General features: G+C 38.8%; 1 protein-coding gene across 1 annotated transcript in view; it reads right to left on the bottom strand.

The window, feature by feature from the left end:
• grik4 (glutamate receptor, ionotropic, kainate 4) overlaps nt 1-23,250 on the bottom strand; it is a 312,072-nt gene that overhangs the window by 99,443 nt on the left and 189,379 nt on the right. Inside the window, exons 4-5 of the mRNA XM_057350880.1 lie at nt 9,286-9,450; nt 5,070-5,167 (exon numbers count right to left, since the gene is read on the bottom strand). Of these exons, the coding sequence (XP_057206863.1) occupies nt 5,070-5,167; nt 9,286-9,450 (263 nt within the window). The remainder of the gene's footprint in view (nt 1-5,069; nt 5,168-9,285; nt 9,451-23,250) is intronic.

The raw sequence follows: 23,250 nt of genomic DNA, 5'->3' as shown, positions 1-23,250 counted from the left end.
AGAGCCGTCGCTGCACCGCGGATGACCACAGAACAAAGGCACAATGGAAAACTGGTCCAACGTCTTTAGCACATCCATCATATTAAAAACAAAGAGACGAATTGAATTTGAAAGGCTCCATCAAGCCTGCAGGGGTCTTGAGAGGTACCGTGCTGAAACAAATCTGTTCAGCATGGAATAAAGAGAAGTGCTCAATGACCGCCGGTGTAAATTCGGGTGTGTGGGTGTCCCTCGTCGGTCTTGCGGCGTGACAGATCAATTGCACAGCAAAAGAAAGGTGAGCAGAGGTGCCGTCAACAGCTGTGCGAGCCTAATTATCATCGGGCGGATAAGGAGGCAGCACCTGTGTTTTGTTTGCACGTCGGCTAAAGTGCTGTAGCGGTCTTACCGTGACACCATCATCCACTTCGGCAAAAGGGTCCCATCTTCTGAAATTACCTGCCCTTGAGGGACGTTTTTTTTTCTTGTTCTAGTCTGTTCTGCTGACAGTGCTCATCTGTCCATAGTGCACTGGCCCTGATAAAATAAAAACAGCGTAAACCTGTCTAAGTTGGTTTGCTGGTCCTGGTAACCAGCTAAACTGAAACCAGTCTTCCAGCTTGGCAGAGTCACCAAAATCCTTTTAAAAACATCCAACAGACCAGAAAACAGGGTTAAGCTGTTTTGTCAACATTATGGTTTCTAAAGCACTCAATGCAGAGGGATCAGCAGCGCTACAGTTATAAATCATTTAAGGCAATGAGGTCTAAAGTATTCTGCCATTAAGAGTCTTATCCAGCCCAGTAGAGTTTTCATAGCTTAATCACTAAGCCTGACCTCTCACCCTACTTCTGTCGGTTCACCAGCCAGAAACTTCCGCAATCCTGGAGCAACGGCACATTTGGGTGAATTACATCTACATACATTTACATCCTTAGCAGATGCTTGCTTACTCGACAATGCAGCATACAAAACACGTTAACGGCAAGATACTGGCACAAATCACAACGCTGACGATTCTCCAATCTCACCGCAAAAGAAGTACGACTGAATATGTGCACATGGAACAGTTAAGAGAATAATCACTTCAAGTCTCACCATGAAAGAAGTACAAACAATGGAACAGAACTACGACCGGGAAATAACCAAAACATTATGAAATGCACAAAATGACAGGATTCTATTTTGTACTAATTTCTTTATTAGTACTCCTATTTTGTTTTTTTATCACGTATTAATGTATATTTAATGTTTCAGAGCTTTTAAATCATGCCAATAAAGAATCTTGAATCTATTCACATAGGGAAGAGCTGTCCAGTCACACTCAATGGTCAGTCTGGAACAAAAGCTGCGTCCCAATTCGCATACTAGCCGTCTTAAATAGAATTCGAAAATAGAATTAGTATGTCCCAAATCAAAGTATGCTGAAATGAGTATTCTCAACGTATATTCACGAAGATATTTCGCTAAATTACTAGTAAATGTAAGTATACAGTGAACTTTACTTATGAAATAATGAATGAATAAATACTTAAATGCAAGGAAGAGATGTATTTTGATCTTTGTGACAGCATCACAGTCTCGTCTAGGCAACAAAGGCCACTCCGTTTCGTGTTAGTATGTCCCAGTTTGTACATACTGTTTTGCTACGCATTAAATGTATATACAGTACTTGTCCATAACAAAAGCAGTACATACTTTAAGGGCATAGTATAAGTAAGCAAATTGAGACGCAGCAAAAGTCTGGCACTAAATAGCAAACCAAAAAAGTCACCTACAAATAAATACAGCTCAGCAGTTCGGTCCAATCAGTTATTCTTTCACCAGCGCTTCTGTGTGCATCCCTGATGTGGCCTGCTGGTCAGATTTCATTATTCATGCTTGACCAAGTGGAGTAATCCTAATTTAATATGCAACATCTCTGATAACCTGAGAGACTGCAGCTAACCGAGATGGCCGCACATCATTTCATTACACAGCGGGGTCCAAATGTCCGAGACCACTAGTGAAAACACTTCTGTTTTGTATTTTTCTAATTTAGTTTTCTCACATTAAATATTATCAGAAAAATCAGAGGGAAAAGTTCAATTCAATCAATCACATCAATGTTAGTGATGTTTAACAACAATGATATAATTTATTTGCATTTGATATGGGCAGAATCTTAAATATACAGTATCTTATTCATTTTAGATCATACTTCAATATCTTTTTTTATTTCTTACAACTTTCTTCATATTTAAGGGTAGTTCACCCAAAAATGAAAATTCTGTCATCATTTACTCAAACCTTTACGCCTTTCTTTGTTCTGCAGAACACAAAAGAAGATATTCTAAAGAATGTTGGAAACAGAACAACGGCCCCAGTGACTTACACTGGTTTTGTGTCTACACAGAAGTGAATTTCACATTCAGACTGTCTAAAAATGTACCACCACACTACACAATAGATAATAATAAACAAAAATAAACATCCCCACTATGGTAGCCCAGAGGAGAAAAAAAGGTGATTTGAATATCAGCCCATGAATGGCATCTGCAATACAATATTTTCATATTTATGTATTCAGGTCGCAGGCGCCACAGAAAGATCTGTTTATGTTTATGTTAGACTCTGGTCTCTAGGCTCTTTCTTTCTCTTTTACATAAAGCCCTTTGTCATTCAGGTTCAAAGGCCTCAGCCTCAAGCACAGTCCTGCTCCAAGAAGATCCCACAGGTTCCTCCCTCCATCATCTGCCAGACTCTCTGTACTACAAACACACCATTTGTGTTAACAAAGAATTAGAGGAATGCCTTCCGTCCTACAGAACAAGATCTTTTTCCCGTAGTGACTCAACAAAATACTGATCTTATTTACCTTAAGCAGCTAACAAAGAAACAAGGCGGCATGTCCTTGAGAAAACACAGACTACTGTCAACATCAACACTGGTCAGCTTCCTAAGATAGTTTCTATACTTGACATACAGTAAACAAAAGCGCTTAGACTGTATACGCGATCTATTTTTAGCAAGGAGGAATTAAAAGTGACATGCTGTGAACAAACATACATCAGGCTGTAATGAGATAAAGTTTATATACGCCAGACCCTCTGAGCAAATCTTTCCTTCTGGCCAGATGGGAAACTCCATCTCTCCATTACATTACACGAGTGAAAGAGTATTTTGAGCACTCATGATAATGAAATGAGCACAGCTTCTTTCCAGCGCTCTTGCTGTCATGAGCTATCTTTCTGTATTTACGTCAGGCCGAACTGTCAACTAAAAAGCAGCTGTGTACAGAATTTTGTACGATACAGATTTTCAACCTCACAGGCCTCCCACGTTCACGATATACGAACGCAAACATGCAAGCTTTTAATTTAGTCAGAACACAAACACAATGCACAAGTACAGATACACACATGGCAGGCATTTTTAATTCGGTCAGCATTTTTATGCATACAGATAAGGAAAATGAAAGGGTCATTTAACCAAAAACCAAAAGAAATGAAAAATGACACTGTACAAGCAGAACATTAAAAGATTCATATTTTTGAATTGTGAAGAGAACAATTTTTTAACTCTTTTCTGTTTTGCTCTCTTTCACAAACAGACCCACACGCCACCATAAGCATACTAGACCTCACCACCATCACCCCCAGCACACCATTAGACAGACACGTCCCTATTATTTCAAAATATACAGTATATAAAAAAACAATAACAGGTGCACAGTGACCTTTCCCAAAGGACAGTGAGCAACAGCCATTAATGCATCCACCTAGCCATCCCTCTTCTCAGTGTAAAAAAACCCTCTCACCTTTTCCATCATTTCAAACCAACTAACAGCCCTCTCCGGAACAAACTAAATCTTGACCATTACAGCCTCGCACCGGGACAAGACAAATAAGAGCTCATGAAAACAAATCAAATGTCAGCGTTCTAAATAGTCGTCGTGATGTATTATAGCCGATGTAAAACGTTTAAACTTTCATTATACTAGGCCTCTTCGGTGACCTAAAAAGTCATTTATAAGGTGTGACTGTGAATATTTATGCTTGTTGTTCGCTTTAGAAGGCGAACGGATTATGAATTATGAAGACGTTCAAAACCACTGCTTAGTGGAGCACACAGAGTAAACTTGTTTTTAGGGTACATTATTCATAACCCATGTAACAGCAATACATTCATCTGACTGTTGCTCTGGAGAGATGAAGCACATATTACAGTGTGGAAAGCGAACACTTATAACTTATCGTATAAGTAATTTTATCAAATAAAATCAAATAAATTAAAATACATATAATAAACTACACAATATACTGTATACTGTATAGTTTACATATAATAAACGACACAAATAAGTCTTTTTAGTCTACACTAGAATATTATTAGATGCATTATAATGTATTAGATATTATCTTATAATTTGATGCCTGAGAACCAGGATTGTAATTAAAATCAGCTGTACACGTTATTTATAGTAGCTCTGAGTTCATCTTTAACAGTAGAAGGCTTATTAAAGCAGACAAGAACAGTGGCTGTTTATTTCACTTGTTAATAGTGCTGTTGATTAATATTAACAACATAATAGAGAGCGGCAGGTCTAATAGACTGCATTTGCAGTGCAACATCTATTGCACAGTCGCCATATTTACGAACATGCATGGGCGAGCATTCTTAACAGAAAAGTGTCATTCAGACGGCTCCTGAAACAGTGTCAATACTGGAATACTAGAATACCGGAAAGCTTGGTTGGTGACTGTAAATGTTATTTAATACTTTCTGAAGTAATTTACTAAGAACGATAGTTTCATTCTTTCTGTATGAGGAAGCACAAAAGATAGTAGATTAATGTGATGTATGAACAGTGGTGTTACCAACCGTGATTTGTCAATAGTCATTCATGTACTTATTAATTACAGCTACAGTTGTAGTCACAGGTTAACGGACTGCATGGTCGGCGTGTTCATCTGTGGTTAGGGATCGTTTTTTGAAGCATGTCCAGTCATTATTATACCACACCAGTCATTACACTAATGATATGAAAGATTATTCAGTAATATGTTCTGGGCATTCATGACTAAAAGAGAGCCAGTGGCAGCACCCACCTCTTTCTCTCCACAGATATTACTGATGATCGAGTTGGAAGCCGGGCTGGCAGAGGGACCCAGGACCGCCACCACCCCTTTAGACATGATCTGGCACACTGTCAACACGCAAGAGAAAGACCAACAGTTATTTAGTACAGACAAAAAGCGAGATGTAAACATGCCAAGACACCCTGCATTTATTCAGTTTTTTATTTAGATAAAAACAATGTTTTTACATAAAGTCCCAGTGAAATTAAAAGTTACAATGCCTATTTAACATGATATTTCGCAGTGTTTATTGTAAATAGTTTATAAATGTGGGTCATTCTCTGTTTACAAATCGTGTGGCCTCATAATCTTCAGTTAAAATCTGAAAATGCACTTCCTTCCTGTAATGACAATTCATCTTAGATGGCATATGTTAGATGGCTTGGGCGGAGCATCCTTTAACTCCTCCCCTTCAACTGTCAGTCTGCTCCCAGTTCCATTTCAATCTGTTAATATTCCATTTCAATCTGTTAATATGTTTATGTTTATGTTTATTCTACTATATACTACCCTGTACAATGTCTCTATATGTTATTATCCCCCATTTTCTGTAAAATAGTCTTTATTTTATATATGCACAATTTAGAATCTTTTAGACTGTAAATCGTATTATATTGTATTGTCATTGTGTTGAATGTCTGTACTAGAAGCTTCCAACACCAAAGAAAATTCCTTGTGTGTGCAAGCACACTTGGCAATAAAGCTCTTCTGATTCTGATTCTGATTCTGATTTCAAGGTGCAACGGCTGTTTTTATACATCCATTCAAATCACAGAGAAAGGCAAAAGCCACGCCCACTATTTTTCTCATTCAAAATTCCATTTCACTCAGAAATGTGTTGAAATACGGAAGGACAAACAATCGCAACTTCCGGTTCACGAGGACTTTAAGCAATGTGTTTTATAGGAACAGGTCACCTAAAAATGAAAATTCTTTTTTTACTTGTTTTAAACCTGTGAACGTTTTGCTCGAGTTGAAATCTGGTGATTCAGTCACAATGGTTATCCAGTTAACATATTAATTTTCCCAATAAAGCTGACCTCATATGACTTTTATATGACAGCATACCAATTCTGTATATATGTATCTGTTTGTTTGTTTTATTCATTCTTAACGCCATTCCAGCATCCTAGGCAATATTCATGGCGAGAACCAGTCAATCCATACACAATACACAAGTCAATCCTATGTATGTATCTCTATGGACCACTTTTACAGAGATTTGTTTTTTTGAAAAGAGAGATTTGGTTTTGCCAGACATGGCAACTATGGATAACTATTGTTTTCAAACAGGCTTCCTACACACTGTTTGCTCGAACAGATCAATGTTTTGAAAGTGCAGGGCCATCTGTTGACACTTTTTGGGGTAATAGACCTACAAACGGCTTACTTACAACTGTATCTACATATTAAAGGCATAGTTCACCCAAAAATGAAAAATCATTTACTGACCGTCCAGTTGATCCAAATCTGTATAAATGTCTTTGTTCTGATGAACACAGAGAAATATATTTGGAAGAATGCTTGTAACCTCACAGTTCTTGGCCACCATTAACTACCATAGTAGTCAAAAGGACCCCAGAACCGTTTGCTTTCCTACATTCTTCAAAATATCTTCTTTTGTGTTCAACAGAAAGAAATTTACAAAGTAATTTTTCCTACTATGGTAGTCAATGGTGGCCAAGAACTGTTTGGTTACAAGCATTCTTCCAAATGTCTTTCTCTGTGTTCATCAAAACAAAGAAATTTACACAGATTTGGAACAACTCGAGGGTGAGTAAATGATGACAGAAGTTTCATTTTGGGGTGAATTGTTCCTTTAAGAAGGTATAAATGTACTTTAACACAAAATAAACACCTCATGTTTAAAATTATAGGCAACATAATTTGAGTTCTTATAAGCAAATAATTCCAGTTTTAGAACGAATATATTTCAAAGAACTATCAGACCCTCAACAGCTTCAAATTGTTATTAATCTGTGCTTTTTATATCACTCGCAGAAAACTATCTTTCTTTATTAACTGACCTTTGAGTGAAATGTGTCCTGAAATATTTGAGATTAAGAGGAAGAGCAGGGTGTAAGAACCAAGAATAGTATCTTTGTTTCTCACTTCCCTGCACACAAGCTAAGCATCTTAACAGTGGAACGGAGCGTAATTTCACATTGGTTTATAATCCCCCCTCCCTGGTTTAATAAGGATTGTGTGTGCACTGTAGCAAAACAGGTGTTGCTTTCTGAACTGTTGGGATGGGAGGAATTGTGTGAGAAAAGGAAGAAGTCTGTATAGTAAAAAAAGGACAAGCGAGGAAAGCAGGTGATCAAAAGATCGCCATCTGAAATACTAGTAATGTTACAAGTGATGCGTTTATTTTGCTGATCAACTACATATGATTTGATATATAGATACATTAAACAGTTGGAAGGCCTTTCTCCTTAATTTAATAACAAGCAAGACGGTTTTGTTAATTAGCAAAGTCCAGGCAGCCCCTGTTTGGATAACAATTACAAATGGGTCACATGGTCATGTGATCACATTAATAACTATCAGAGTCAATACTTGGACAGGAGTCTCCTTCGTGGATGATCTTGAGGACAATGATACCATAAGAATTGAGTGAGCATCGGATTATAGCGTGATTCAGTATGTCTCCGTTCCTCTATCGCATCAGATCACACACATTAGCATGCAGACCACACTCAGAATGGAAGGTGCAGGCTTCAGCGATTACAGAAGGGAGTATAGCGGTGCAGGTAACGTTCGGCTGCGTGACATTTCTCCCTTCCTGGGAGTTCCACTGATACATTTCTAATTCAATTTCTGCAGACTGCAAGCTATTACAATGCTGAATTAGAGCAAACATGGCTGTGCGACTAACTGAATACAGAGAGAGAGAGAGACAGACAGCTGTTTGTGTCTCCTTCGGTGAGTGTATTTTAATACCGCTGCCAGAAGGCCAGAGAGCACCGGAAGAAGATTTCACAACTCTGTGTCTCAGCAGCTGTGATTTTTAAACGACAGCTCATTCTTGTCCTGACTTTTGGTGCCGCCTCTGTTCATTGACAACAATGAACCTCAGTCATGTTTAATATCCCCTTGTGAGCAAGCGATTCAGTGCATTTTCGTCTCCCTAGCCCTATTTGATTTTTGGATTCATAGGGAAGTGATGTTAAATTTAGGGCGTCCGTGTTGGAGGCACAAGCTGTTTGACTGGCAGCTGTGAAAACAATAATCTTGTTTGTTACCCGCTGACTGTAGCATTAAAACTCAGAGCGGGGTCTTTAAGAGTTTGAAATCTGGGATTTAGAAAAAAGCATTTCAAAATATTTGAAACGAAGAACTGCTGTGATGCTGATGTAACATGAATCATAGCATTCCACATAACCGTATGAAATGTATGTGTATCAGCCGAAGTGCTTGCTTAAAGCATATAAAATACTAACAAATTCTAATACTCATGCAACTTTTCCAATTCAGCTCACATCAAATTCGTAAAAAAATCACACGAGACTTTTAGACCCCGTTGCATGTATAAGTTTGGCAACACAAATGAACATTCATTTTTATTCTTTCATAATCGAGGGAATGTAACACATTTAATGTGTTAATTTGTTAGTTTGTTTGCTGGCCTTTGAGAATGACTCCCTTGTAACCAAGGGAACAAAAATTGCTTCGATATTCATGCCTAGACACATTTTGAAACAAAAGACATCAAAATATGAGAGCACATTTTATTCTCTAACTGGAAAGCTGCTAATTTAATTGCCATCGCATAATAGACCCCTTTCACTTCATCTTTATCTTTGCCTTCCCCCATATGAAATAGGCATATGAAGGAATAAATCAGAGACATCAATTTACTCTGCATAGGCTTATGCATATTTGCGTATCATTGCATTGAATAACAAAATCTTTTTGTTACTGTTTTAATAAGTATTCAGTCCATGTTTGCAGAAGGAATGCCTGAGCAAGGATATTGTACAATTATCATACTACTGGCCCATGCTACCTTTGTATCATTATAATAAATATGACCTTTGAATAAAAACAGTCTCTGTCTAAACAAAAAATAATAAAATAAAATAAGTAAAAAAAGAACTCTACTTCTGACATGATGTTGTGTTTTTAAGTTGTTTAAATTGAAAACTAGGAAGTACACACAAATAACATAATATTTAGCACTTACTGGTCTCTCCTGTCTCATATTCACTATCTCTTAGCAGCTCAAAGATGTCCACCTCCAGTTTGCCTGTGGTGGAGCGGTTGCTGGATCGGTTAATGCTTTCTTTCGCCAGAGTGATGGCCAATCGCTCCCCACGGCTACACTCCATTGGGTCATCAAGAATGGCAGCTGAGACACAGAAAAGAACACCGAAAATCAGAGTGAGAGAAAGAAAGTTGAAGAATTTTATGTTTACAGTAGCATATTTTGACAAATAGATTTGTGTCACAACAGAGAGCAAGAAGCCTGCAGGTAGCCAGAGGACATATTCGAAACAATGACTGAGATTCATGGGAGTGCAGACATGATTGTTTCTACTGTATGTGTACTTTAAAGCATATTCACCGCTTCACCTACACTACACAAACATCATACAGATTTTGGACAGGTTTCTTATTACCTGCGCAAGGGCTCCATATAGCTGTTATGATTGCATATGAAATCCGTGTTCACTGCTTCACTCCCAGCCACACAGGTGTAAAGGGAATAGATTATATCTTTGTCCTATTTTTAAAGTGACTTGCAACTGTTAATGTTTGACTGTTCCTCCACCTACTTCCTTCATATCAGTGTTCAATTTGCTACGAATATGACAAGTCTAGGTTAATTTGATACAAGGCTTTGAAACAATATACTGTATATATATATGTGAAGAGTTTGGTTCCAAAATGAGATAACGTTTTTTAAATATTTCAAAAATCATGTTTTATTGTGATCATGTTTTATTGTGGTTAGCTGTGTTTTTTGTTATTATGGCTTAAATCAAAACAAACCAACTGCAATTAGATTTATATTAATTGCCTCAGTCAAGGTGAGACCACCTGCATCTTTGTCTCCAATTCCGGAGGGTCGTATGGTGGCAGTGACCACGACACTTCCTCGTCGGGACCAGCCACGTTCCCTACAGAAATCCCACCACTGGCCACAAACCCTGTAACCCATACAAGGAGGAAGAGGAGGCGAAAGGGCTTGTCCAGTCCGGTGCAGCCACTACCCGTGCGGACCAGCAGCCGGCGTCCCAGCCGGCAGTCCAGCCGCCATCCAGGGTGGATCAGCAGCCGGCAGTCCAGCCGCCACCCAGTGTGGACCCGCAGCCAGCACTCCAGCCGGCATTCCAGTCGGTACTCCAGCCGGCATTCCAGCTAGCAGTCCAGCTGGCACCCCGCCCAGCTTTCCGTCCGGCGTTTCAGCCGGCAGTCCAGCCAGCGGTTCCTGTTCCCTTTACCCTTGTTTGTTCCCCCTGTGCTCCCTGGACCTCCCTTGTCTCAGCCCTGGCCTCTTGTCTTGCCCTCATCCCGGCTTTCCACTCCCCCTGAAACTTTCCCCATGTTTTTGGCTGGGCATGCCGCCCAAGCCGTGTTCCCCACCAATACCGCCCGGACTCCACGTTCGCGCTCTCAGACTGTCCCCACCCATCCAAGGACTCCTTCACCTCCCAGTCCACCCATTGTGAACGTTATGGTTCCCCCTCCCCCCCTCCCTAGTTTTTTTATTTTGTCACCCTAATCCACTTGTTTTGTATGCCTGTTTGCCATTCATTTTATTTACGATGTTTTCTTGGTTCTTGTCTGTGTCTCAGTCTGTCTTGTCTGGTCACTAGTGTTTCCCCTTGGGAAACGCCTGGAGGCATTTCTTAAGGGGGGGGGGTTCTGTCATGATTCTGCCTATTCTGGTCATACTTTCTGAGTCTTGTGGCAGGATCATGACAGACCCACGCGTTTAGTGTGAGAGAGACGTAGTATTGTTTGCTATGGCGTACCACGCACTCTCTCGGGTCTTGTCTTTGTCCCCGCCCTCTCATTTCCTCATTATTGATTGTTAATTATTTCATGCCCCGCACCTGTTCCCCTCTTGATTTGGCTCCCTATTTAAAGCCCTTGTATTTTCTGTCCTGTGCTGGTTCGTTTTGTTATCTTACCTAAACTATATACGATGTTTCGTCATCCTGCTCTCTACTGTTTAGTCTAGTCTTAGTCAAGTCGAATCCTGTCTAGTTTGTCGAGTTTCTTTGTAGTTCAGTTTAGTCATATTTTATTGTTCCTGCCCAGTGTATGTTTATTACATCCTGTTTCCCTCTGTTTTGCCCCCACGTGGGTTTTTGTTTGGTCTATTATGAATAAAAGTCTTTAATTATCCCCAACGCCGTTTGCATCTGGGTTCTTCTGTCCTGATCATGACATCTGACAGTCTGGCCTACAGGGATATTACAATCTATGTAAAGCAAATAGCATTTACTTGGATCACCTCGATTTTGCACCACAATGTTTGACATGAGTGAAGTCGGTTGGTGTTTAACAAAGTTTCAATGTCAGAAGTACTTTAATATAGAGTATATATCAATAGTGAGGCTATGACATCATCAAGAATCTGACAGGACACAATAATAAAGCTACAGGTGAGCAATCAGCTACTATTTGTATTGACGTTTTGTCTTGATGTAAACATTTTTAAAGCTTTGCTTCGGTTTCATGCCTGTATAGAATACTCAAAAAATATTTTATTTTTACCTTTTAATGTATTAAATATTAACAGTTTATACGAAAGCTATTTGAAATTCTGAAAAGTAGAGAAAATGTGTTTTTTACACCTCAGAGCCAAAACTGTGCATGACTACAAACATGTTTTCATGCAGCTTGGCAGGAACAGTATACTGGTGTAGAGTGTTATCCTCATGTTATAAATACTGCACCGATAGTAAGCGCAACCCACTCAATCTCACACACTGTAAAGTCATCATTAAAAAATAGAAATCGTGATTTAGAAAGCTTTGGTGCAAGCAATTGAATCCAAATAAGACAGAAACAGCCACGAGAGTCCTAAAAAACAATACAACCGAGGACCTTCATAAATATCTTGAAATAGTTTGTTTAGTGATGGTAAATGAAGATCTGTGGTTTGTTGTAAATGAGATTAAACGTATTTGCTCATGGACAGTAGTTAGCCACATGTGCATTTGGGTGCAATTAGGTTTCTATATGCAGAGTTTGAGCTAATGCATTTTGCAATGACAAAACTGATTTCTGTCTAACGGAGGCTATTTTAGAGAAAGTAATTATCAATTAATGTACTGTTACATTTGGGGTAAAGCCACATTAATTACAGTCTTTTCCCATTGGTAATACCTGTCATGGTTAATCTGAAAATGTATTACAGGATAAATGCATTTGCATTGAAATACTAATTTATCCACAAGATTTTGTTCTGGCTGGCCATACGATAGAGTCTGGGTATGTTTCATTTGCCCAGCAGTGTCTTGAAAAGAAGACTATGGGTTATTCACTCAATTTAATGTAACTGAACATGTACTGTATGTATGTGTGTGGCACCACAAACCAATTTGAATGTACATTGATAAATCACTATTACCTCAGTAATACAAACTACTATGCTTCTAGCTAAAATAAACTTGGTGAGGAGGAGTTGAGAGTCCAGCATTAGTCAGCTTCGGTTCACCTTCAGTTACTAAGCAGTTTTGTCAATTAAAATGCCATCGTGATCTGTTACATAAATTAAAATTACACATACTTTAAATACACGTTACAGTAAATCTTTTACTCCAAATTAAAGCATTGCCCACACCCCCACAACTCTCAATTTAGCCAATAGCCAAATGGTTTTCTATCCCTACAGCACAAGCAGTGGAAGTTAGTAAATCCGGGCAATTCTCCCAGAATTCACCCTTAAATCTTGCAACAATAAAGAGCGCCAAATAGAAACACTGGCCTTTTCTGCTGAGCCTTGGGGTTGTTCTTACCCTCAATCCCCAGCCACAAATGTAGATGTCAAACCAGCCGAATGGATTTGTCTGTGCTAAATGGAATCCCTGCGCTGGGTAAAAATATCAGAAGAGGAGATCTGTTGTGGGGCAATGACATATTGAAGACTCTGCTGTATGATACGGTGGAGTGGGGCTTTTTCTAGACATTCTATTCAACCTTTTGGTCTTGGCTCGGTTGCTGACCCTTTTAAAGGAATCAATGGCCAGCAGCAGCGCGTGCCAGGGTTTGTGTTGCGTAATGTGTGACGTGCATGGGAACCGGAGCTGACAGTTCTGGTATGAGAGGAACGTTATTTTTGCTTTTTGATACATAATGAAGGTATACCAAAAATGCATACAGGTATGTCTTATCTAACTGCTAGAATACATTTAATAATGTTTATGTGTGTAGCCCACATTTGTTAGGTAAGGGAATGACACATGCTCCTGTTATACACGCCGGTACCAAGTAACAATAAAAATACAACACGACCCGGAGATACACTTACTCTAGTTATTTATAATGAAGGTCACAAGATTCAAATGAGTCACAGACTCATTATTCTAAGATGACTCACTTAACGCAGCATCATTTGAAGTGGTTACTAAATGAACAATAAACTCACTGTAGTTATTTTTGTATTTGATCAAAAATGAACCAAAACTGTTACTAAAATAAAAAGGAACAGGAATGACACTAAAGATTAGGGCTGATCAATTCTGACAAATATATATAAAATCACGATTATTTTGCCCAATGTTGAGATCATGATTATTTAACACAATTACTCACTTTGGAAACTATATACAGTATATAACCTACTATATATATAAACTAGATATATAAACTATTAACCTAAATTCAACTTAATAACAAATAAAAATAACAAACAAATAAATAAAGCTTATATACAAAAATAAAAAATAAAAAATAAATGGTACAATCCTTGCAAAACGGAATGCGGCACAATACTTGTTTTACCAAGATTATTTTGTTTTTATAATCGTTGGAAGCCTAAATTAAAAATCTATTATAATTAATTGCACAGCCCTACTGAAGATCGTGCTGTCACAATATATGAAATTAGGCTGATTATTAATTGTAATAAATAATTGTGATTAAAGTGAACAACAGTCTATTTTCAGGCTTTAAGAATTATTCAAGAATTGTACAATTTATTGAAACAAGACTAATAACAAGTGATCATCACAGAAAAGACTGTCAAGTCCTGAGAACCCAAATTAAAACTGAGATAAGAGACTTGCGTTGTCCGATTCAACTGGGTTCAAGGGAAGTCTGTTACATCAAAAATACAAAGTGCTGCAACAAACTTGGTTACACACAAGCATTGATGTTTATACTGTATGTGAATAAAAGCCTAAATTAAATCTGTTTATTTAAATCTGTTTATTACATAAAACAATCATGTCTTTTCAGGGGATTAAATCCCATCTATTGTTGGTAGTAATATATAATATACATATATTATATAGATAATATATATTAACAATCTGCACCACTAATATTACAATGAATGGAGAGGAATTGTCACGATCGGGGTGAGACACAGGGATACAAGGACAGAGGACCCAGGCGCAGACAGCAGGTAAGGGGTTAACACAAGACTTTAATAAAAAGACAAAACAAAACCCACGAGGGGGTAAAATACATAGAACAAAGGTAAAAACATGACGGATATCAAGAACACGGACTAACTACACTAAACTGGACTAGAGACAACATTTGACATTAACTACAAATAACTAGACTAGACTAGACTAGACACAGATCCTCACCCACATGAATCGAAACGGACCAGCACAGGACAGAAAACACAAGGGCATTATAAAGGGATCGAATCAAGAGGGGGACAGCTGTGGGGCATGAAACAATAAACAAGCAATAGTGAGGAGACCAGAGGGCAGGAACAGAGACGAGACCGGAGACGGTGTATGGAAGGCCATACGGACAAAAATGCCCCTCTCCACATAAAACATGAGTGTGACGAGGGAGGCATGACGAGAGCCGTGGGAGGAGGAAACGAGGCCGGTGATGTTATTGATAATGAGCGTCAGCTGGGCGCCACACCGGCCTCGTATTTCCCACGGAGGAGATCGGAAGCATAAAAGGCCGAGCGACAGGAGTAGACGGCGAGAGAGGACCGGGTCCGGACATTAGTTAAGTTTGTTTACGTTCGTGTGGCCGGCAGTCGTCCGTGAGGGGCTGCCGGCCTGTTTTACTGCTGTTTATTGTTTATTTATTTTTGATTAAAATGTTTAAATGTTCGCCGGTTCCCGCCTCCTTCCTTCTGTTTTATTGAGCTTTGCTACAATGAGGTTCTGTCATGATCCTGCCACTAGACCTCAAGAAACATGACATGATGCGGCAGAATCATGACAGGAATGCAACGCTCAATATGGCCGTTCTAGCGAAGAAAGCCCCGCCTACCAGCAGAACGATCCAATCGTAACTCGATAAAGACTGACAATTCTCTGCGGCGGAGCTTATGTTTGGCACTTGCCAGAGCCGTTGAGAGAGAGAGTTGTGACAACGGAAGTTCAAAATAGCCTTCAGATAGTTCCAGGAAGTAATGTTTTCTCTTTAAAGGTTGAGTAGGCAATCCTGTCCAGAAAAGTTTTTTTGTCATGCTGGTTGGAAGTCTCTTAACATCCTGATAGCAGTCAATAAGTGACACCTTGGTATTTTTATAATTATATATCGTCTGCTAAAGGCGTAGGACCAAAAAATGTTTGCCCAATCATCGCCCTCGGTGTGAGGTCATGTGTACATTTTCAGACTCAGTCAACGTATTTTGCATCCCACTGTGTCCCTTGTTCACGCAGACACTATACGTCATCAGCACGGTCACATACGCTGTGCAGACACAGTGGGAGAATGGCAGGTAAACAGCTGGAGCCTAACTTTACCCTTGTTAAATGTGTGCAAGTTTGCAAGTGGCACTTGCAAAGGACGAACAAAAATAAAGACCATCTTAAAAACTGGCACAACTACAAACGTCTAATCAGCAAAGAGGTGAAAGCAGAATTCCATTCGCGAATGCATTCCGGTTGCTTTTCCACGCTAGGAGCAACTACGGGAGACAAGGGTTTCAAAGATGATGCCATGGTAACTTCTGGACAGGTAGGTACATGTTATGATTCGATTTTGATGGGTTTTGATTATGTTGCTTATGTAGTTTGCGGATCTTTATGTATTACATCGTTACCCAGCGTTTAACGGTAACTATGCTGCATCTAATCCCGTTTTAAAGCTGTTGTTTACGTTAGCGGTTACGTCACTATTGTACTTACGTTATTTACTTTGTACTGTAACATGTTCTCACTGGTGAATGAGACATGATTTAATTGGAATTGATCCAAGAGCTTCTGGTTTATGTGCGTTCATGTGTTTTGGAGGAGGCGTGGCTTTGGACGGCGATTCGCATGGAGGGTGGGATCATGATTTCAGCGCTAGCAGGCTAAAGTTAGCATCTTACCAAATCATCTATTCCGCCTTTAAATGCTTTATCTGTTTCATTTTGTAATTCATTCAAAGTTCGTCACAATCGGTCTGTTTAGCTACAGCTCTATGCGTTACTAGCATAGACTGTATAAAATATGGACGTAGTGTCCGTGACGTCACCCGTAGGTTTCTGAGGAGCTGTTTTGAAGCTTAAAGTGGGCGGAGCCGGCCATCGCCATCTTAGCAGCGCATCACTCCCGGATAGTCAAAAATGGGCAAAGAGGCAGGACGTGGTTGGAGCTGAGGCACCTGGTTTGTCACTCAAGTGGCCACGCACCTAATTTGCAGGATTTTAAGGCTTAATATAAGTTAAACGGGTGAGTTATAAAAAATAAAATTAGCTATATAGACCAAAATAATTTTTTGTACCAGGCTGTAAATATGTCTTTTTCTTCTGTAAAGTTACCCATTTTAACATGGGGCTCAATAAGATTCTGCTCTCTTTTGGAGCCAGTCTCTAGCGGCCAGTCGATGAATTGCAGTTTAAGTTACTTCTGTGTTGGCTTCACGAGAGATCGGAAGGCTGTTGCCACTAGTAACTTCTGGGAACTATTGAGAGGCTCTATGAACCGCCATTGCTGTGAAAAAAGCCTGTGCGCATACACAGTAGCGACCTCTAAAAAGGTGATTTTTAATGCAATTTAAGCTTTATTATGGTACAGTCCATTTCAGGTTTAATTATTAATCAGAAATATGCTATTAAAATATCTGCCTTCCACCATTCAAAAAGATAGGACTGTTGACTTGCTATGATGTACGTGAGTAACTGCAACTGCGAGGCATTGCAAACATAGCTGAGTGGCACGACTTCCGTAAACGGACTTTGGTAGTTTTCACTTTTATTTCTCTCTTACACATTGCCAATTTCTTACAGCTCTTCCTTTGAAACCTAAATATGGCCAGATGTTATCTATAATAAATGTGACAGCCCTAGCAAAAATATTAAAATGTGTGTTTGTTTACCTGTTTGTGTTGATGCACTCAGTACTTCATGTTAACACGGTTACACTACATTTCCTTTACCTACTTACAGTATCAGTTAACCTGTGTTGTACTTTAAACACAACATACAGTATCCTGAATGTTTAAGAGAAACAATGAAGCAAACCGTTTGAAGTTACAGAGCATAAAGGTTTATAGCATGTCCAAAAGGCCTGTTCAGTGCTACACCTTCACCACAATAAAGTGCCTTCTGCCTAACAGTACAGTTAGCAGGCCAGCCAGCGGTACAGTGTGGAGACAGAAAAGTGATGCAGTCACAGGGGTCGCCACGGTACAAATGCCTATTAAACAAGCGCCATCGCACACTTAATCAAGCAAAGTGACTGAATGCATATAAAACGGCTGTTGGATAACCTTTAAGTGTGCTGAGTGACATTTAATATGCCTTTCTATTTAGGCTGTTAGAACCAAATGAGCCTTGCGCTGATCAAAGTACAGTGTGGGATTTGCATGTCACGTTTGCTTAACATTACATGAGACATGAGATTATTAATGAGCGAACTGTCAACAGAGATGATTGGAGACAAATTTACAGTAATTGCATTAACAGCAAACCTGCTGACGTTCTACACATAAAGGAAATTTCTCAACATGACACAGTTTGATGTGTTACATGATGTGGCTACAGGAGATATAGCATTTACTGTAGGTTTAAAGTTGAAAATAAATAGGCAAAAATTATTTATTTATTAATAATGTATGACTTTCTTGCTTCTGCAGAACACAAAAGAAGAAATTTTGTAACCAAACAACGGTGGTGGCACCCATTCACTTCTATTGTATGGACAAAAATCTAAGTCAGTAGGTACTGCCATTGTTCGGTTACCAGCGTTTTTCAAAATACATTTGTATTCTGCAAAAGAAAGACAGTAATACAGGTTTGAAATGACAAGAGGGTGAGTAAATGATGACAGAATTTTCATTTTTGGGTGAACTATCCCTTTAAATAGCATGGACAGCTAAAGCCTTGCTCTTAAAGGAATAGTGCACCCCAAATTAAAAATGATCTTATCATTTATTCACCCTCATGCCATTCCAAACCTATATGACTTTCTTTTTTCTGTGGAAGACAAAAGATATTTTAAGAAATGTCAATTTTTTGTGTCCATACAATGGACGTCAATTTGGACTAGTGTTGTTTGGTAACCAACATTCTTTAAAATATCTTGTTTTGTGTTTTACAAGTTTGAAATGACATGAAGGTAAGTAAATGATCAAATAATTTTGAATCTGGGTGAACTATTCCTTTAACACTAGGGTTGTCTAGCATTAGAAAAGCACACGAGCCTAAGCTTATCTTGCAGAAAAGCACTTTGAATACAAATTATAAGGTCCTCAATCTGATTTCTTCAGCTTTTAGAGCAGCAGCACACAATACTAAGACACATTTGTCCTTTGAAAGTGAAGACTTTTGGTGCAAGATTGAGATCACGGGGCTTAGCTTATCTTTACAATGGCCGTCTGGCGCAAAACCTTCTTAAAGCCCAACAGTTCTGCAATAGGCTGCTTACGCTGGGTATCTGCACATCAGATTTCAACTGCTTAGATTTGCTCCTCACTTCATCCCTGTGAGACTGACAGAGGATCTAACTACAGCAAAGTAAAGACCTTGGGAGATATAACACTTCACACGCCAACATTACTGGATCTGCAGTGTCGGACGATGACTAATGAGCATTTTATGATGTTTCGGAAGGCTGTTTGACTTTATTATTGACTGGCCTTTTACCCTTGTCACTGATGAGAACACGGTGGCTCCTTAATATGAAAGATCAGCTGTGTATTTTAAAATCTGTTTTTAATTCAGTTTGCCACCAAGCAAGGAGTAATGTGATGTCAAGGTTATCAATAATGTTTAGTGGTCTGCATTCTTCTCCATCTGTAAGGGCCTGATTGTTTTTATAATAATATAACTTTATTCCAGTGGTGTAAAGTATTGGAGTAAATGTACTTATTTACTTTACTTAAGTATCTTTTTGGCTACTTTGTAGTTGTACTGAGTATTAAAGATATTAGCAACTTTTACTCTCTACTTAACTACATTTTTGAACAAGTATATGTACTCTTTACTCCACTACATTTGTAATGACTAATGCAATTACACATTACATTTTGCATGGCACCTATCTTATAATTAATATTGCCATTTACAGGGCAATAAAGGTACTATAATCTTGTGGATTTTGCCATAATTTACAAAAACTTGTCAACATGGCTTCTTTGTATGAATATGAGTGCAGTATCAGGTAGATGTCAATCGCTGGCGGTTTATACACGGTTAGCCCCTACCCGCTATTTCTACAGTAATATATTGGCAACACTGTTGCCAGCTAGTTACTGTAGGTCACACATCTACAAAAGCTCTTATTTTTAAAACTAACTCTTCCTAAATGTGCTCTAAACATGTTTGCTCAAAATTTGACCATATGGTGGGACTATTGCCATGAAGTGATGTAAACCAGTAAAAAGAATGTATAGTATTTCAATTTTCAAAAGTGCTCTCACACTATATAGAAAAAATATTAACCTATAGAAAGAGTCGGACACAGAGAAATGAACAATTCACATATGAATCTCAACAATGGTGACAATCAACTGAACAGCTTCATGCTGCAATGCATGCTGGGTACATAGTACAAAACTTTGTCACCATTGATGAGGTTTGTATGTCAAGTGTCTAACTGTGTCTCAATTGCAAAGAAAGATTTTCTGACAGAGATCTTTCCATTATAACATGTAATCACTTTACCAAACATAACTTAATAAATCTTAAATGCTATATTATTATTATTTAATGATTGAATTCTTTCAGATGTATCTTCAGTTACTAAGCAAACATAAAGTTGCGGTTCCTGTAAAGTCCATTTCAGTGTTATTGTATAAGTGTACATTTTAAAGCTACAAAAAAGTCAAAGAGTCCAACCAAAGCAAACACTGATCACCATAATGGTGACTTAAAACAAAATTGAACCACTATGAACTAGAGTTAAATCTCAATAAGATCTTACACAGATGACAGAAATAAAGTGAAAGTGGTGTCTGTAATATGTGAAGATGTTATTGATGTTTGTGTTTAATTCTCCTCTGGTGAAATCTTGACAGATTTATTGTGTTCATCTGTTATTTACACTTGTTCATCTAAGACTGTGTGACTTAAGTGCGTTAATAGATTCTTTAATAATGTATCTTCAAACCGCCATTGCAGTAGTTTACTGTAAAACAGTATGGTTTTCAGGTACTCTTTACACCTCTGCTTTATTCACATATGCTGCTGTACGGATCGCCTCTACACGCCGAGGCATTCGGCTCTGGATTTTTTCAACGGATACATCATCTATTGCTGAACGGGTATGATCTGTCTCGTAAATCAACTTTTAATTACGGCTTCTAATGAAATTTTTATTTTCACCACAGCAAGTCTCGTCTAATTCCAGCAATGACAGTAATTAGCCGAGGCCCTGGACGAGCCGTAGAGACAGAATCCATTGCTGAAGGGCACAAGGTTCCAGTAAATCAAAATAATCATTGAATATCAGTCACTTTAAGATCAGACTGAGAAGGGCTGTTCGTGTTTTTTTTTGTTTCTGTGGAAAAAGGTGCACTTACATCTCTTTTCAGAGGCGTGCGAGCATTAGTCTTTATTTGCTCCAACTGGAGAGGGAATTAGAGAAACTAAATATAGCAAATGAGCAATGCTCGATTGGGCATTAGAATGAATTGTTTGAAAAAGCCAGTACACGATCCAGAAAGACTAGCCAAAACATTGCTCATAACACAGCAAACAGTTTAATTTACAAGGACCACAAATTATAAAACTGTCCATTAATTCTGTGCTTTCAATATCATACATTAATCATACAATATCATACATATATGATATATGGGGGCAGTCGTGGCCTAATGGTTAGAGAGTCGGACTCGTGACCGGTTCGATTCCCAGGGCCGGCGGGTAACGACTGAGGTGCCCTTGAGCAAGGCACCTTACCCCTACTTGCTCCCCGGGCGCTGCAGTGACAGCTGCCCACTGCTCCGGGTGTATGTGTGTTCATCACTTGCTGTGCGTGTGTTCACTACTCTCTGGATGGGTTAAATGCAGAGGTCACATTTCGGGTATGGGTCACCATATCTGACTAATAGGTCACTTTCACTTTCATATATTAAAAAGAAACATATTCTATTTAAAACAAATGTAACAGGTGCACTCAGTAACTTGTAATCTGAAATTAGTAGTTATTTTACAGTATGTTATATGGCAGTCGTCCTTGACCTATAGCAGCATTAATGCAACATGCAGAAGCATCAGGTTATTTGGTTAATTTATTCTGTGAGCAAACATTTTCTAATTAAAAAATGACTGTGGGCACCTCTCAGAACACAACAGATGTGAAATTACACTACATTTACAGTATAAATCAAACTACTGTAACATCCCATGGTTCTTTGATCAAGAACTGCTTTCTCCTTTTTTTGCGCTCTCCTGGCACCTGTCGTTGCTAAGCAACCATGGGCCACGCTAGCCGCTGAGACGAGGAGGTATACAAAAGGATATATGGACTATATGCACTGAAAATACCTTTCAATAACTCTGCTACTACATTTATTTATGCTGTGATCATCTGTGTCTCCATCTTCAATGAGCTCGTCTATATTGGTTGGTTGGCTCTTGTCACATGACCTGTGGTGCACGTGCGGCATTCTGAAAAGTTGAAATATTTTCATCTCGATGCGGCACCGACACACCTAGAAAATTGAGCGTGCCGCACCGCATGCGCATCCTGACCGCGTCGCTCCCTATTTTCTACATTTAATTCCCTTCAAACCTTTATAATGCATTATACATAAAGGTTTTAAGTTAAGTGTTACCAGATTATCTTGATAGACAAAACATATAAGTATCATAAACCTTTCTAAATCACAGAGCTTACTTTCTGCGATCTTCCAAAAGTCCAAGGGGAAAAATGCATATGCTTTCAGTTGAGGGAACCAGTGAGGCGCTAACTTCCGGGTTGGACTACAAAAAAACGTCATCTCTGAGATACTCCACTGTTGAAGCTAGAACAGCTCTCTACTTTACCAGCTGAGCTTCGTGCACCACAATATTTCTATAATATATCTTCAACAGCAATATCATATAACATTAAAAAACTGTTAGTTTAAATAAACACAATCCCAGGGGCATGAAAAGGTTCACCCCCTATGTGTGTAGAAAAGTGCCCCATCTATTTTAATGGGGGGGAGGGGTTGGGGGGAGAACTGCGCAGTCGATTGCATCATGCATTATTTAACATTCGCTGGGCCACAGATGTACAGCTACAGATGTAAGACTCTACACTGAAAAAATGACTTTAATATTACAGCTATGCTTTCCCAGAATCTGCAATTCATGGTTTGATGTTATTTTTTGGTGGCTATGACTGTAGAACTTGGCATACACCAGAGGTTTTTTTAAGAGGAATGATAAATGAGAGCGAAAAAGAGGTAAAAGAAAGTTTCTCTCTCATTGATCATGACCAGTGATGTATGTGTGCGAGCATGTTTGCGCTCTCATTGGTATCTGTGTTTAGCTGTGATAGTTGTGTGTGTGTGTGTGTGTATTCACTGAGGGAGGCCATTAGAGACAGGGGAATAATGATGATATTAATGGCAG

This window comes from Triplophysa rosa, linkage group LG14, assembly GCF_024868665.1.
Source record: "Triplophysa rosa linkage group LG14, Trosa_1v2, whole genome shotgun sequence".
Lineage (NCBI taxonomy): Eukaryota > Metazoa > Chordata > Actinopteri > Cypriniformes > Nemacheilidae > Triplophysa > Triplophysa rosa.
Note: the sequence above shows the minus strand (reverse complement) of the source record. Positions and strands in the feature narration are given on the sequence as shown.